Raw genomic sequence first — 16,473 nt, forward strand, 5'->3', positions numbered from 1 at the left:
GATAATGGTACTGTGATTATGAAAGATGTTAACATTCAGGAAAGCTGGCTCAGGGCTACATGGGAATTCTTTGTGCTATTTTGTTGAATCTGAAATTATTTCAAACTGAAATGTGAAAAAGAAAAGAAAATGAAATAAAACCAACCTTTTCTCTGTGCCAGACGCCACCTTGCACCCATTCACTAACAGGCTGCGTGATGACGGGACAATGTAAAGCACGATACCACGGAAGTGCGCGGTCGGCACAGCATGGTAGAAAGGGTTTAGCGGTTGCCGCTTCCTTCCCAAACTCAGCCAGGCGCTTGCACTGCTACCCTTCCCTGATCATCGCCTCTGGGAGGGACTGAGAAACGACCTTGCCTACCTTACTGGATGCTTACATGCGTGCTTAGGTTTGTTGCCTAAAGGGTCAGACTGTGTGTAGGCAGGGACTGCGCACTAAAAGGCTGTGGTCACATGGCCCCTCTCTTTTGCTCACTTTATTTTGCAAATAGTTATTGCCCTCCCTGGATGCTGTAGTGACAGCAGGATGGGTCCCTGCCTAGGCAGCTTATAGCAAAAGGGAGGGAGCAACAGACATTAAACCAGAAACTGAGTCAACAAGCTACCAGTTACGTTGAGCTGGGTGTGGAGCAGAGCAGCTGGAAGGAAGAGGACTCACTGAGGTCAGGGTGGCCAGGGAAAGGCTCTTCTCTCCACCGGACACCAGCCGGAAGCGGAGATGGACCTGCAGGCGGCACTGTTTTCGCGGTGTGGTACCAAGCCCCCCCCCAAGGAATGGCCCCAGGCAGGAATGGGAGGGTCTAGGGCTTATGGGGAGGCCTCAGAGTCCCTTGCAGGCCAGGGGCAGAGAGTGCTGGAGCGGGGTCAGCGAGGTGGGCAGGAGCCAGGCCAGTGACACACAGAGAGTGTGTCCTCAGCAAGGAGACACACGGTCTGGCTTCGGGGACAGCTGGCCGGGCCACCGTGTGGAGGGTGCTGCCAAAGCAGCAAGAGCAGACGCTGACGGCAAGGGCTGTGGCCTCCAGGTGAGGGACGACAGCGCAGAGGAGAGCAGGGCTGAGGAGCCGGGGTGCTGGGACCCTCTCTGCAGACCTGAGGCTCCTCTGCTGCCCTCCTCCTTCCTCTGCCGGCAGGGCTGGCCCTGACCGTGCCCCAGTCCCTGGGTCTCCTCCTGCTCCGTCCTCTGGGAAGGGCCTGCTGTCCTCCCAGGCACAAAGCCGGGAGGAGGGGGAGGCGTTGGGCCCCTCTCTGGTGCAAGCCACCCACACAGGACCCCTCTCAATTCTGCCTTCAGCTCCACCGCGCAGTCTCCACGGGGGACAGGCCCTTGCAGCCTGCACCCAGGCCGTAGGAGAGATCCTGTTTCCAGTCTACACTGCAGTCCACTGGCAAAAATGACAACCCCCAACACACTGCATCGGACTGAGCCTGGCCCATCAGTGGCTCCGAGGGCTTATGAGGGTGTGACTCACAGTCAGGGCCTCTGTAAACTGAGACAGAAGCCCGTCTCTGTCTCCTCCCCTTTTGTCTGGCCCAAGAAGAACCCTGTGCTCTCCAGAGTGAAAGGATGGAAACCCCCTAAATGTCCATTAACAACAAAATATATAAATAAACCATGACATACTCAGACTGTGGAAAACTACACAGCCCGCAAAACAAATGATCTAACGTGACGGGTCTCAACAGGCACTATGCTCAAACACATATCATTAAGCTAAAAGACATACTGCTGAGAAAACAATTGGACAACATATATTTAAAATGCTGAGGCATGCAGAAACTATCATGTCTACCCTTCCTAAAGCCAGACGTGGTGGTGCATGCCTATAATCCAAGCATTTGGGAGACTGAGGCAGGACGATTGCCGAAAGGCTATGTAGTGAGTTCAGGACCAGCCTAAATTACATATCAAGATCCTGTCTTTCTGGGTATGGTGCGCAACTGTAATCCCAGCACTTGGGAGGCTGAGGCAGGAGGATAACTGCAAGTTTGAGACTAGCCTGAGCTATAAAGTGAGTTCAACGTCAGCCTGAACTGCATAGCAAGACCCTGTCTCAAAAACTCAAAGCAAAACAAAACAAAAACCCAGAAAACAAACAAACAGAAAAGCCTGACCCTGTCTCAAAAACAAACAAAAGAACTACTGTTCCAGGATATAGACATACATGATAAAATAAGGGCCAAAGATGTGGCTCAGTGGTACAGCACTTGTCCAACATGCACGAAGCCCTGGGTTCCATTCCTAGCATTCTTTTCTTTTTTTTTCTAAGGGAGGTGGTACTGGGAATCAAACTCGGGCCCTCACACTTGCCTGGCAGGTGCTGTGTCACTAAGCTAAATTCCCAGTCCTCATTCCTGGCATTGTGAAAAAAAAATTGCAAGGGCTGGGGATTTAGCTCAGTGGCACAGCACCTGCCTGGCAAGCGCAGGGTTGCGAGTTCTATTCCCAGTACCGGAAAAAAAAAAAAGAATTGAGGGCCAGGGATATAGCTCAGTGGCATAAGCACCCGCCTGGCAAGTGCAAGGTCCTGAGTTTGATTTCCAGTACCAAAAAAAAAAAAAAAAAAAGAATGCATTTGCCAGGTGTGGTGGTGTAGGCCTATTGCAATCCCAGTGTCAGGCAGCTGAGGCAGGAAGATCATGAGTTCAAGGCCAGCCTGGGCTACATACCAAGACCCTGTCTCAAAAATCCAAAATGGAGCTGGACATTGGTGGCGCACACCTGTGATTCCAGCATCTGGGAGGCTGAAGCAGGAGAATCACCATGCGTTTGAGGCCAGTCCCGGCTCCATAGCGAGTTATGGGCCAGCCCGAACGACTTAGCAAGACCCTGTCTCAAAAAATGAGTAACAACAACAAACTAACCGAACAAAAGATATAAAACAAACAAACAAAATAATAAAGGCAGCTAAGGCTGGTCAACCTCCAGGCCGACAGTGCTGCCCTTGGTAGGGAGGTGGTCGGATTGGGAGGACACCGGCCTTCCACACTGTGATATTTTCTTTCTTATGCTGGGCAGAGGGCTTTTATATTGTCCAGACTTTTTTGAATGTTTAAACTTGTTATTAAAATTTCAAAACCACCCTGCATGCTCTGGCAGCTCTGCCGGGAAAACCCTTTTGCTGCCCTCTGGGCTTCTCCACTTACTGGAATCCTGACATCTCTCAGGGCACAGCTAACTCCCGTCTTCTCAGAGTTGCAGTCCTTGCCGATGCCCACAGACTCCCTCCTCAGCTCCAGCTGGGGTGTGCGCTCCCAACATGTAGGGCCATCAAGACCAGGTCTATACCTAGGCTTCTATCTCAGGTGCGTGGTGAGTGCCTGGCCCAGGGCAGCTCAATTCCGCCCGCTCCTCCTGTGGCTCCTCAGTGCTCCCGCAGCCTCCCTGGAGATCCCAGAAGTGGCACAGATAGCAAGTGGCACTCAGGAAAGGCTGGGGAGGGGTGTGGTACCCAGGACTTACAGTCACCCAGCCAGAATGTGGATCCATGGAGGCGTCTTGCCTCACTTAAACCCTCTCCGCCCCTCTGTCCTCCCCTCCTTACCTGTCTGCTTCCCAAGTTCCACCCCTCTCTCTGCTGCCCCCGCAGACCTGGGCATGCAGTGTACTGTGCCAAGCAGGTCACCCAGACCCGAGGGCATGGGTGGTGCTGTGTCACTGGGGCACAAAATCCCAACATCCCCTGTCCTGTGGTCTGTGCCAGGGCCTCGGAGTCAGGAGACGGGAAGGAGTCAGGAGCGCTGGGAGCATCAGCAGGTGGAAGGAGCGCAAGACAGGAGTCTGCAGCCGGGTCCCCAGCCCTTGCTGTGCCCCGTGCAGGTCACTGCCCCTCTCTGGAGCCTGTTGCCTCATCTTTAATAACGATTACCGGCACCATAGCTTTTCCTGCCTCCACCTCTGCCCAAGCCCTGCGCCAAGTGCGTCCTATCGATTGCTTGAGGTCATCCTCCTCCGGACAAGCCTGATGCCGCGCTGCATTCCCTCCGCTGCACAGACGAGGAAGCGGGAGGAGGGCAGAAGAGCCTCAGCCGTGATCACAGAGCGAGGGGCTAGGTCACTGCTGACTGACATGGAGTCCACCCAACCACTAAAAGCCTCCCCAAGTCCCAAATGAGAGGGTAGGATGACTGGCCTGAACTATTTTGGGGCCACCCCAATTCCTTTGGGGGCCTCTCCCAGGGAAAATGATAACATCGGGTGGTTACAATGACCCGGACACCCAGCGCAGGATCTGGCCCCTTGGGCCTCCAGGGAGTCTGGTAATTGCTCTGAACCCTCTCCTGGGAACAATTCCTTACATAGGCAGCATTTTTCGGACAGCTGCAGAGGGGCAGGGATCTGAGGGTCTCTGGATAAGACCCCTGAGCCAAGGACTCTTGAAGTTCTACTTCAAATATAGGTTCTGTGATTCCTGACCTTGCGTTGAAAGGTTGACGGAGCCTTCTCCAATGGGAGCCAGATGATGAAGGGAATTTAAGAAAAAATGAGGTCTAGAAGGGAAGATGTGGCAGTGAAGGGGTCCCCTGAAGGTGTTGTTGCTACTGGCAAGTGCCACCAGCTGGGATGTCACTGCCCTGGAAAGGGCCCTGTTTTTGTTTTTGTTTTTCTGGTACCAGGAATTGAACTCACGACCTTGCGCTTGCCGGGCAGGTGCTGTGCCACTGTGCTAAATCCCCAGTCCCTTCTTTTCGCTCTGTTTCTCTCTTTCAGTATTGTAGTTTGAACCTAGGTGTGCTCGACCACTGAACTACATCCCCATCCCTTTTTATTTATCTTATTTTATTTTTTTGTTTTGTTTTGTTTGAGACAGGGTCTTGCTATGCAGTCTAGGTTGGTCTCCAATTTGTGGCGATCCTCCTGCCTCAGGCTCCCAGGTGCTAGGATTATGACACCATACCCAGCTCTTTTTATTTTTTGAGCCAGTGTCTCACTAAATTGTCCAGGCTGGGCTCAAACTTGTGATCCTCCTGCCTCAGCCTCCTGGAATTACAGGCATGTGCCACCATGCCTGGCTACCCCTGGTTTCTTGCACCCTTGTCAGATACACAGCTTCTTTTCTTCTGCACTGGATGTAAAAGGCAGGAATCCACTCCCCATGCCTCAGTTTTCCTTTCTGTTAAACTGAATGCCCCTCCTCTCAAGTTCACATGACTCACAAAATGACAGTGATGCCCTGGGACCAGAATAGGGTTCACACTCTCCCATGGGGGTCCCAGGCGAGGTCAGCAAGCAGGGATCCAGGACAGGGCTCCTCAAGGCGGGCCTTGACCACCCGTATTAGAATGATCTAGGAGGAGGATTAAATAAGATTCTGACCTTCTCTCCCTGCCTTTCTGGATTCTGATTCAGCAGTTCTGGGGCCCGGAACTACCCACCGTCACCTCACCAAAAAGAAAATAAGGTTTCCTAATTGGTCCTCTGGGACCCAAGTAGGAGGCAGGGGGAACGTGGGGGGAGCGGCAGCTGCCTGGGGCCTTGCCGGCAGGCTCAGGGCCGTGCAGAGTCCGGCCCCACTGTGGTGTCACAGCGCACCCTCATTCCTTGCCTCACTGAGCCACAGCCAGCGTGCGGCTTCTCTGGTGTCTGTGGCCATGTAGGACAGCTGGGGATGGCGAGACACAGCCCCCGCCCGCCCTCTGACACAGAGCAGAAAACACACAAAGGCGCTCTTCTTCCTCCCCTCCTCCCTTGGCCATTTTCCCACGTGAGAAGCCCTGAGAAAGGCCCGAGGGCTTCCAAGGGTCTGGCCCAGCTAGGCCAGGGGCAGGAGGGGAGCAGCATAAAGGAGGCTCTGCCTCCAACAGAAGGACCTGAGAGGCCCCTTTGCAGGGTCACCTCCCTGCCTTCCTCCCTTCTGGCCCTGACCAGGGAGGGGGTGGGCAGCAGACTCCACTGTGACCCAATAAGCAAGCCCAGGTGGGTGAGCCACCGGTCGGGGGAGCTCCCGGCCAGGACCCAGCTCGCCCAGGCTCTGCATCCAACAGAGACAGGGCACTGTTTATCACACTGAATCTGGAATGGGCTGTTTGTGGGCTGAGGGACCTGGAGGGCCACTGGAACACAGGGTTCTTAACAGAGCCCGTGTCTGCTTGGGCCCCTTAGCAACAGGTAGCAGCTTCCTTCAAAGAGAAAACTGGACAGGCTCTGGGGAGAGGGCTTCCTGCAGCTGCCAGCACTGGGGAGGGGTAGTGGGGGATGGGGGTCACTTCCCCATGCCACTGGAGGCCGCTGCACAGGAGGCCTGCGTTGCATGCCTGCTCCAGGACAGCTAGCTCCTCCTCGGATGGCACAGCCCTCTTCACAGGATGCCCGTGTGCACAGAGGCAGGAGCGTCTGCAGGCTCTCAGGCAGGACTTGGAGGGTATTCAGAGCCCAGCTGGCTCACCCTCCACTGAGCTCGGTAGTCCTAGCCCAAAGGCCTGGGCTGATTTCTGTCCTCCTAGGCCACCTGTCCAGCCAGAGCCTGGGATCTGTGTTGGTTCTGGTTTGTTTCTTTTGGCTTTCCCCTTCTCTCCCTCCACCTGGTGCCAGGCGCTCTTGATTCCACCCAGCTCCCTGGGCCAGGTCTGGGGGAGTTACCAGGGAGCCAGACCGTGTCTAGCTGAGCCTGGGACAGGCAAGGAGACACGCTGAAGGCGCTAAGCCAGAAGGCGGTGGCAGGGCCTGTGTGGAGGTAGAGATGAACTGGGACTGGGTTGGGCTGGCTTCATGGAGGGCCTGGCACTTGGGCCAAGACATTCAGGCATTTAAAAATATTTAAGGCCCAAGCAGGTACCAGGCATTGTTCTAGAAGCCAGGATAGAGTAGCAAACAGTTTCTTCCCTTGTGTGACCATATTGTGGGTGGAGGAGAAAAACAATAGACAGAGAGGCCAGTAGATACAGTTTGTGGCATGGTGTGTGGACTACGGAGAATAATAAAGTGGGGGAGGGGACAGAGGGTGCAGAGGTGGGCACCCTGCTGTTTGCATACAGGCAGCAAGAGCGGGGGAGGCCCCTAAGGGGGAAGAAGTGGAAGTGATAAAAGGCACAGAGAGGGAGGCAGGACCATCAGAGGGTGTCTGAAAAAAAGCAGAACGGTTGGTATGACTGGGAAGGGGAGCCGGGTGCAGAGGAGTCTGACTTCATGAGAGGGATTAGAATCCTCTGGAGCGGTCTGTGCGGAGAAGGGACATGTTTCTCACTTAAATCTGAGTAGCTCCATTCCGGCTGCTCTAGAGAACACTTGGGCTATAAAGGCATCCCGAATCAGTTGGTTTAGGAGGCCAGGCTAGGCAGGACCAGGCTGGCCCAGGCTGGGTGGTAGCCACGGGGTGGGAAGTGTGCAGTCAAAGTCTCTCCTCAGGGCCCTGTTCTGTCAGCCTTTCTACTACAGCAAAAAGGCAAAGGGGCGAAAGGGAAACGAGGCACACATAGGAGGCCCCCTCCCATTCCAGGCTCCTTCGGTGTGCGTACTTTGCCGCTCCTGGAAGCCTACTGGGCCTTGTTCCTATCACAGTTCACATCTGTTCACATGTGCCTTCCCCTTGCCCCTGGGGAACAGTGACCTAGTCCTGCTCCTGTCTGTGACCCTTAAATCCTGACTAAAGGCAGCCAGGGGGTACCGAGTGCATGAAGGGATGTGGCATTTTCTGCAGGGTGGTCGGCACAGCAGACTGCCGGGTGGTGGACACAGCAGACAGGAATGAAGTACATAAGGAAGCTCCAGGAGCCGGCCATGACACATGTCCTCTTTCCTGCCCACCCCAGGCTACAGCACGAGCAACTGCCACCACTTCCTGAGCACACACTTCGAGCCAGGCCCCAGGCACTATGTGCACAGTTTCACTGGGTCCTCACAGGAGCCCCGGGAGGTGGGCACAATCACCACCCCCATTTCAACAGTAGACTTTTTTTTTTGGTACCGGGAATCAAACTCACGACTTGTGATTGCCAGGCAGGCGTTTGCGCCACTGAGCTATATCCCCAACCCCCTACCCCCCAATCAGAGATGCAAACAAGCTAGGCACAGAAAGGGTGCCTGTCCAAGGTCACATGGCTCCTATGCACGGAGCCAGGACGCAAAAGCTGATTTGTCCTGTGCTTCTCATGCTGCTGTGCTTAGCTGGCACACAAGCCCCAAGTGCACGTGTCTAACCTCAGCTTAGCCCAGATCCATCTGAGGTTCGGTCCAATTATTCCTATCCCAAAGCAACAGCGCTGATGTTTGAGGAAAGCCTTTTCTAAAACTGTCCAACACTTCTCTTCTCAAATTGTCGTCATTATTAATGGTAACACGAACAATGGCTCCTCTCCCAGCTGCTGTTTAGGTTTCCAGGGTCTGCTTTCCTGCTCCCCACAGAGGCCTCTATTGGTGACGCTCCCAGCCACACCTTCAGGTTGGGGGTGTCTGTGTGTTCCCCCTCCCGCTCCATCCTTCCTGCCGGCCTGGAGGCCTACGCAGCATCAACACCTGCACATTCTCCACAAGTTTCCTGCTGGTCTCCCCTCTCCCCGACAGCAGTCAGCAGCCACTCCCCCGAGGGACTGGACTCATTGTTTCCTAGACTGTGGAGGGGCAGGTCTGCAATTCTGATTCCAGGCGTACTCTCTGCTCTGCAAATTCGGGAAGTTGATTCTAAAGCAACCTTAAAATCCAGACAAAGGAAAAACTAAAGAAATACTGAATTTTGAAGAAGCTCTTGAGACTTCCAAGTTCAGGGATATGGAAACTCCCAGATCCAAGTTGTAGACATATACGCAAACCCTCACAATTCTGACATAGTGACCTTGGGCATGCTGATTGCAGGAATTCTGATTCCAGTTCCTCATGGAAACTCCAATATTTCACTTCCTCAGGCCAGTTCTCTGACTTTGAATTTATCAGTTTTGGAAGTAGAAGTAAATTTAAAACTCTCTCCCTAAATAGGGCTATAAAATTCCTAGAAATTTGGTGAGAAAAATATTGTCTTAAAAATTTCAGGCAAGGTCTGCTGGTGGACGTCTGTAATCCCAGCACTTTGGAGCCTGGTGCAGGAGGATTGCCTTGAGTTTGAGGCCAACCTGAGCTACATAATGAGTTCAAGGCCAGTTTGAACTACACAGCAAGGCTCTGTCCCAAACAAAACAAAACAAGACATCCAAAAAGGAACATGTTAATATATTTTAAAATCCAATTATTGTAATGCTATTTGCACAACAATAGCAACTTGGTTGCAGTATTGTCTAAAATTCTTTCTTTAGCCCAGCAGGCTTTTAAAAACTCTTTAGGTCTCAGACTGAGTGTGAGTGGGGTGCTAGGCCTGCAGTTCTGGGGAGCCCTGGGGTGGTCTGGGAGGGAGGAGTGGGTGAATGGCACAAGGTCTCTGCAGCTCAGGAAATTCCCAGGCTTAGGCGCTTCTGGCAACATGGCTTGTGGCCAGGGCTCCCACAATTCTCAGCTCCAACATCACTGTCCCTAAACTGGGGCTTGATGTCCTGCCCCATGCCCCCTCTGGAAGTAGGAAGAAGCCTCCCCCTGTCTGGCAGGGCAGTGTGAGAGTTGCCCGGGCAGGAAGGGGCAGAGGGAGAGGAGGGTCTGTTGGGACAGTCCTTGCGGGGCAATGACCTGGGAGTCAGGCTGTTAGGTCAGATTTCACAGCCTGGGGCTTCGCGTGCCAGGGTAGGGGGTACAAGGAAAGGGCGGGGGACTCCAGCTTGGGACAGAACAACCACCCAGGCGGTGAGGAGAGGGGCGATGGACGGTGGCGGGCAGGGATCGGGGGAAGGAAGGCTGTTTCCGTGCCGGAGAAATGGTCCGAGGCGTCCTCCTCCCCGCACTGCCAACAGGGACCGGACTCTGACCGGCACGGGCCGGCTCGTGCACGGTCCCCCTTGGCCAGCTTCCCGAATTCCGGACTCTCCAGCCCTCCAGCTCCTTTGCTTCCTCAGTCCCACGAACTCAGCAGCTGCTACAGCGTCTCCCCGACCCCTCAGCTCCGAGACCTCTATGCCCAAGTCCAGTCCTGCTCTCCAGTGCCCCCGTCCCCGTCTCCCTGTCCCCTCCGGCAGCGCGCCCACCTGGCAGAGCCTGGGCACTAACCCGATTCGGAAGAGCAGCCGCCGGCTGCGCGTCATGAGCAGACCGCGGAGGCCCAGCCGCGCTCGGCAGCCGCGGGGGGTCAGGAGCAGGATGAAGGCGAGGAGCAGCAGACCGCAGCCGGAGACCCACAGCCCGGGCGCGGGCCAGCCCTGCCAGGCCATGCTGGGGGCGGGAGCCGTTGACTGGCGGGGGCGGGGCGGGCGTTGCTAGGCGACGGCCGGTCCCGACCCCACGTGCAGAACCCGCGGGGTGGGGGCCTGGCGGGGGTGTGTGTGTGCTGGCCCCGCCCCCGGCCCCGCGTGGGACCCGCCCCGTCGCCCTCCTAGGCCGGGGGACGCCGAGAATGCCACCGGGCTGGAGGTGGCCTGGCTCCGCCCCCGGCTGGCCGGCCAGGAGGCGGGGCGGGAGAGAGCTTGGGACCTGCGCTAATCCTAGCGCACAGTCGCCTGAATCCTGGGGGAGGCACAGAAGTCCCCATCCCGCCCTGCCCCCTGCAGGGGACTTCCTGACAGGCCCCGGCGTGGTTCTCCTAGGAAGAAACCTTAGCCTCAAGAACTTTTCATCTGGAAGGCACCGGGGAGTAAATGTGGGTCAGTTGCCATTCATTAATTTCTTCATTCACTTGTACTAGCCTCTGAGGATGCAGGGTCAAAAACACAGTCTCTCCAGCTGCTGGAGCCTACAGTCTAGACTCTCATGGGGGAGACAAACCAAATAAGCAAGCAAAAACACAAATATGTACATCCGTACTTAAACACACACATACACACAGGCGGACAGATGTGTGCGGTGACAAATGTGGTGCTATAAGGGAAGCAAACAGGGGTCAATGGGATGAGCACGTGGGAGCGGCCTGAGCAGGTGACATCTAATCCATGTCCTGAAGGGGAAGAGGGACCGCAGGAGCCTGGGGGAGACTTGACCAAGGTCGTGAAGGCACGGGTGGCAGAGGTAGGTCTAGGATGCAGGCCCCTCACTCTCCTGCCCAGCTGCGTTTCCCGGTCTCTGTGGACTGTGACCTTCCTGGTAGGCTCCTTGCCCTGGCCCGGGTCAGCCAGGAAAGGAAACGCTGCAGTCAAGCTCACCACCGCTCCTGCTCCTGCCAGGATACAAGGGTGGGGGAGCAGGTGAGGAAATTCTGTTTTCTTTCCAGCTTCCTGTACTTGCCTGTGAGATGCCAGATAAGCGGATCCCCAAGGAGACATTTTTTCTCCATCTGAAGACAGAGGATTTGATACTTGGATCTAAAGACTGAGTCCTCAGAATGCAGAGTTGACAACTGTAGGATCGATATGTACAACGCAGCCTGCACTGCTCACTCCTCCCAGAAGAGCCAGGGATGTGTTAAATTGTCCCCAGACCGAATAGTACCTCACCTAATTCTAGGAAACTCACTCATTCTCAAAGTTCTTTTCTGTGGGTCATCTTGAGGACAGGGCCTATGGTCCGCCTCTTCCCTGTGGCCTGGCTGCTGTTCAGCACTGTAAGAGGAAGGCTGGCACTCGGACAGGACCTCAAGCCTAGGCCTGTAGATGCCCAATGGGGAACTAAAAGCAGGAAGAAGCTAGGCATCTCTGCCTTCACTTTATATCTGCCTCCTTTGTTCCCTTACAACTATGGGACAGATCCTTGCTGTACTCTGCTCATGGACATTTAATCACTTAAGGTGTATCTGTAATACAACATTTATTAGCCCTAAACTTACCAAGCCTCCTCAGACACCAAGATAAGAGTAAGTAATATAATTTTCATAACTTAGGGACATTCAGTTGTCAGCTTTTACAATGCCCAGTTCCACAGGATACATGGGGAGGGAAGAAGGTGGGAAATACTTTTGTTTTCTTCCCTGGAATGATACCTAGGGTTTTCCAGTCACTGTCCTAGACCTGCAGTTATTGAGGATTCCAGGAAAAGCAGGGGTTCTCAGACTATCTCCTGATGGGGTTACACCCCAAATGGGTGCCCTTGTAAGCAGAAGCTCTCATCCCTCCATGAGAAAATGAATTGTCCTCTCGGGATGATGGCTCTCCCAGGATCTTGCAAAACCAGCTCTGAGATACTGGATCAACTGGAATTAACTGGACCAGGATTCACTATGCTGCCAGTGAGGCAAAGCTACCAGCTATGCAAACCTCCAGTTCTTGCCTTTGTTCTCCTTTTGTGGAAAGCCCCACAGCTCCTGAATCTCTTTATCTGTGCTCCTCAGCATGGCTCTTTCCTGCCCCTCACCACTGCTCGGCTTCTTGACTGGCATTAAGGAACAAGTGCTGATCTTGCTATGTTGAGCCCTGTGGAGCTGGGCTTTTGGTAAGTGGAAGACTCATGAGCTAATTTGAAGAATGCTCTACTAGGACAGGAGACTGTGTATCTCAGCCTGGGAAATCTAAATCTCAATTCACATGCACACATTAACAAGGCTACAGATAATAAACCCAAGATCCATTTTATGAAATATATGGAGTTGGGGCAGGGCTGGAGATGAGGAGTGGCGGCAGGGGGGTGTTTTAGGAGACTCTTCCAGGCTCAGGGAGCTGAGTTCTTCTACCCTGGGCTGTTCTGGAAGACTTCCTCTGTGTACTCCAGATCTGCTTTAGTTTAACCACTTGTCCCATAGGAATCTTCTATCCCAGCCAGACTGTTGGCTTGTGAGTCAGTCACCCCTTTCCTGCACTTTCTGTGGCACCTAACTAAGAATCTCCAGAACCTAACATTGTTTCACACCCCCATGCCTTTGTACGTGCTGCCTGGTGTGCCGCTCATTTTTGTTCAGCAAAGATTCAGACCTGGTGTGCTCTCTTCAAGAAAGCTTTTCTGGAGCCCTCCGACAAGTTTAAGCTTGTCCACCAATGGGCCAACTTTGTTTTTTTATTTTTTTATTTTTTTTAAATGGAGCTTTCACTATGTACTTCAGGCTGGCTTCAGGCATTGAACTTTCAATCTTCCAGCCTCAGCCTCCCAAGTGCTAGGACTGCAGGTGTGTGGCGTGTACCACCACATGCCTGGCTGTTGGCTCTGGGTCTTGTACATACTCTTGTCATTCAATGCAATTCCCATGCCATAGCTTTTCACAGATATATCTATTTCTATAGTCTCGAAGACTTTACTATCTTTCTTTAGAGACTATACTTTAATTTATTTATCTTCCATCTTTTGGTATCAGGCACGATGCCACATACCTATGAGCGCCTAATGAACATTCTCAGGAATGTTAGACTCCTAACCACAGCCCACAAGGCCCCTGCTCGAGCCTGTCTCTAACCTCCTCAGATGCCATTCTTGCCCTTGTCTCCACAGATCAGCCACGTGATTCCTCAAATGTACCAAACTTACTCCCACCTCAGTGCCTTCATTTGTGCTCCCTCCACTGTGAACTGTTCCCCTAATTCTTTAAAGAGCTCAAATGCCAACAAATGAGAATCTGCATCTTGAGCTGATTAGTGGTGACATGGCATAGACAGGGGCTGTCAGCAGGGACAGTTTCACCTTCCAGGAAACATTTGGCAATGTGCATTTTTTGTTTGTTTTTGCAGTGCAGGGTCTGCAGGAGCTTTCTCAGGCTAGACAAGTGCTATATCACTAAGCTATACCATCTTTTTAGGGGTTGGGGATTTAGCTCAGTGGCAAAAGCACCTGCCTGGCAAGCACAAGGTTGTGAGTTTGATTCCTGGTACCGGAAGAAAAACAAAAAAAAATTTTTTTTTTAAATTTTGAGACAAGGTTTCACTAAATTGCCAGTCCTGAACTTGTGATCCTCCTGTCTCAGCCCAGGAGGCTGGGATTACAGGCATGCACTACCATGCCTGGCCACCTAGAGGTTGTTTTAATTGTCACAATGGGGTGGGGAAGATTGCCACTGGCATCTTGTAGGTGGAAGCTAGGGATGCTGTTAAATGCCCTATAATACCCAGGACCGCGTCCTGTAGTAAGGAATTATTGGGCTGTAATCTGTAGTAGAAAGGTTAAGAAACTGGCATTTATAAATGTAAAAGCTCACCAAGCTACACCCTAAAGATGTGTACACCTTACCGTATGTAAGGTATACATAGAAGAAAATGCTTTACTTGGGAGGTGAGGTAGGAGGATCCTTTGAGCCCAGAAGTTCAAAGCCAGCTGAAAAGAGAAATGTTACCCTCCGTGAGGCCTTTATGACCCATCACTCTCCATTGTATTGCTCCATCTCCACTATAGTGCTCTGATTACTTCCTTCACCTTCCAGGCACTTTTCACAATCTGCCATTACAGCACTTTATGATTCTTGTCTGTCACCCTCACTGGGATGCAAGCCCCAGGACGTAACTGCTGTGTATAATGCCTGGCCTGTGGCAGATGTCCAGTGAAGTACTTGCTGAATGAATATGTGTGTGATGGAACAAAAAGTGGATTGCCATTGAGCACCATGACTGTCAAAAGCCTGGAACTGTCCTGTCCTGACCAGCGGGCTCTCTCTCTGCAGGAGAGTTGTATGGAAGCCAAACCTTATGCAGGAGGGCAGCCTGTGAACAAGGAGTCAGAACGGACGACATCAGGAAAGCTGCAGGAGAGCCCAGTCGGAGGCACCCATACACTCTGGGTCTTTGGCCATGACTTCTTCCCTGGGCTGCTGCCAAGGCTCAGGTTTGCCTCTGTGACTCTTAGGAGAGATCCATTAATGATGCAGGGCTGGCCCATGATGTGGCGGTTTTAAGAGTTTAACTCACGAAAGACAACCCTTCCAGGTTCGGGGTGGGGTGAGGTGAGGGTTCTCGTATCTGCCCCCGCTCCACTTGCCAGCCAAGCTGTTCCCTTAGGACAGCCCGACTTTATCTCTGTATCGTGGCTCTAGCTGGATGAGTGGTGCTTGGCTGGCACACTGCAAAACCACTGATGATGTAGGTGATGATGGTGATGACGATGACAGTGACGATGATGACAGGATCGTGAAGCTGTGATGGTTGGAGCTGTCTGAATGTTAGAGAAAAAGAGACATCTTGTTGGACCAGGATGGATGTCAGTTCAGTTTAGAAAAGTTAACCCAACTCAGAAGAGGGAGCTGGGATCCTATGGCCCCTGTTCAGCCCAGCCCCACTGCCATCAGACCATTGCCTCCTCTGTTGCTGCCACCAAAGCTCACCACCTTGTCAGGGACGTCGCCCCCGCCACCAGCCACGGTGCTATAGATTCACCCTGCAACCCTGGCTGTATTGGAAGCAAATCCCTGACAATGTCTGCCTTTGCGCAGAGGTCTCACCTTACTCTGTCTCGGCTGATCTGTCCTTTGCTTTCTGTCTCCTTCCTTCCCTGCCACTGTCCTGCCTTCTGCAGGGGAAACCTTCAGCCAGCTGCTTTGCCACAGTTCTGGCTTGGAAATGGATGTATACAGCTCGACTGCTCTTCCTGGCCCGTATGGAAACTCTTCTTCACTATGCCTAGTCAGTCCAGACACCGACTCAGCCCAGACTTTGAGGAGTCACCCTGCCGTTTCTACTCCTCCTGCCTTATTTCTGCCACCAAGTAACTCCAACAAGCCTGGACAACAGTGTAGCTCATCAGCTCTCAAGTGTTAGGGAGCCTAAGATCCTCTCGGGAAGCTTGTGAAGAGGACGCCTGACCCCTCCCCCCTGACATGCAACTCAGTGGGTCTGGCCGCTGCTCAGCAGTGTGCGTTTTGCATGGGTGATCTGAACTCTGCCTCGGCCTTCCTTCCTGACCTCAGTTTCAAGGTCGTCCCTGTAATTCTGCAGCCAGGTCACGTGGTCATGCCCTGCATTCACCTGGAACCTATCTGCCTCTGAAAACTAGACTCCAGTGTTCTCTTCCCTGGCTCCTTTGTTCCCAGAACACGAGCTCCTCCAGCTCTGGCCTCTCGACTGTTTTTCTTGCAGTCTTTCAGCCCCTCGTGCCCTTTTCTCTTCTCTTCCAATCTGGACCTGGGCCCCATCCCTGGAACCTCTCAGCAGATGTCACCTTCCTTACCCCTTGTCCCTTCAGCCTCAGCGGCCAGCTGCCAGACCTGCTGCTATCAATCTGACAGTCCCTTTCTTCTGCCACCTGTTGGACAGGGTTGGAGAAAACTCGGCTACTACAGTTGAGGCCTCACTGGGACCCCAGTGCAGATGCTTGGCACTATTTTAATTCTGCTGAGGCTGCCTCTTTTTTTGTTGTTGTTTTTTAGTCTTTTTTTTTTTTTTTTTTTTTTTGAGACAGGGTTGTGCTATGCAATCTAGGCTGGCCTTGAGCTCACTTTGTAGCCCGGACTGGTCTCAAACTCGCAACAGTCCTCCTGTGAGGCCTCCTCTTACTACCCACAGTGTTATTCCCAATCTTGGACCCCAACTCCATTCCGCTGCTTTCAGCAAATACCCTTCTTAAAGAACACAAGTTCTGTGTCCCCATTTCTCTATACATTTTGTTATTTACATGCGGTTCCCCCC

General features: G+C 53.0%; 1 protein-coding gene and 1 long non-coding RNA gene across 4 annotated transcripts in view; one reads left to right on the top strand and one right to left on the bottom strand.

Annotated features, from left to right (window-relative positions):
* Nucleotides 1-16,473, bottom strand: part of Pnkd (paroxysmal nonkinesigenic dyskinesia) — a 73,649-nt gene that overhangs the window by 11,654 nt on the left and 45,522 nt on the right. The window contains exon 1 of one of the 3 annotated variants that reach the window (XM_005395655.2): nucleotides 10,064-10,320. The exons of 1 other annotated variant lie outside the window; for it this stretch is intronic. In XM_005395655.2, coding sequence (XP_005395712.1) covers nucleotides 10,064-10,224 — 161 coding nt within the window. In that variant the 5' untranslated portion in view covers nucleotides 10,225-10,320. Of the gene's footprint in view, nucleotides 1-3,150; nucleotides 3,180-10,063; nucleotides 10,321-16,473 lie in introns of those variants that run through there. One more of the 3 variants, XM_013519933.1, reaches the window with a different exon arrangement.
* Nucleotides 10,507-14,999, top strand: LOC102013687. The gene is made up of 3 exons (XR_001236182.1): nucleotides 10,507-10,653; nucleotides 11,217-12,370; nucleotides 14,517-14,999. It is a non-coding gene; the product is annotated as an uncharacterized LOC102013687 (long non-coding RNA).

The sequence above is a fragment of the Chinchilla lanigera genome, unplaced genomic scaffold (genome assembly GCF_000276665.1).
Source record: "Chinchilla lanigera isolate Chin_1 unplaced genomic scaffold, ChiLan1.0 scaffold00052, whole genome shotgun sequence".
Lineage (NCBI taxonomy): Eukaryota > Metazoa > Chordata > Mammalia > Rodentia > Chinchillidae > Chinchilla > Chinchilla lanigera.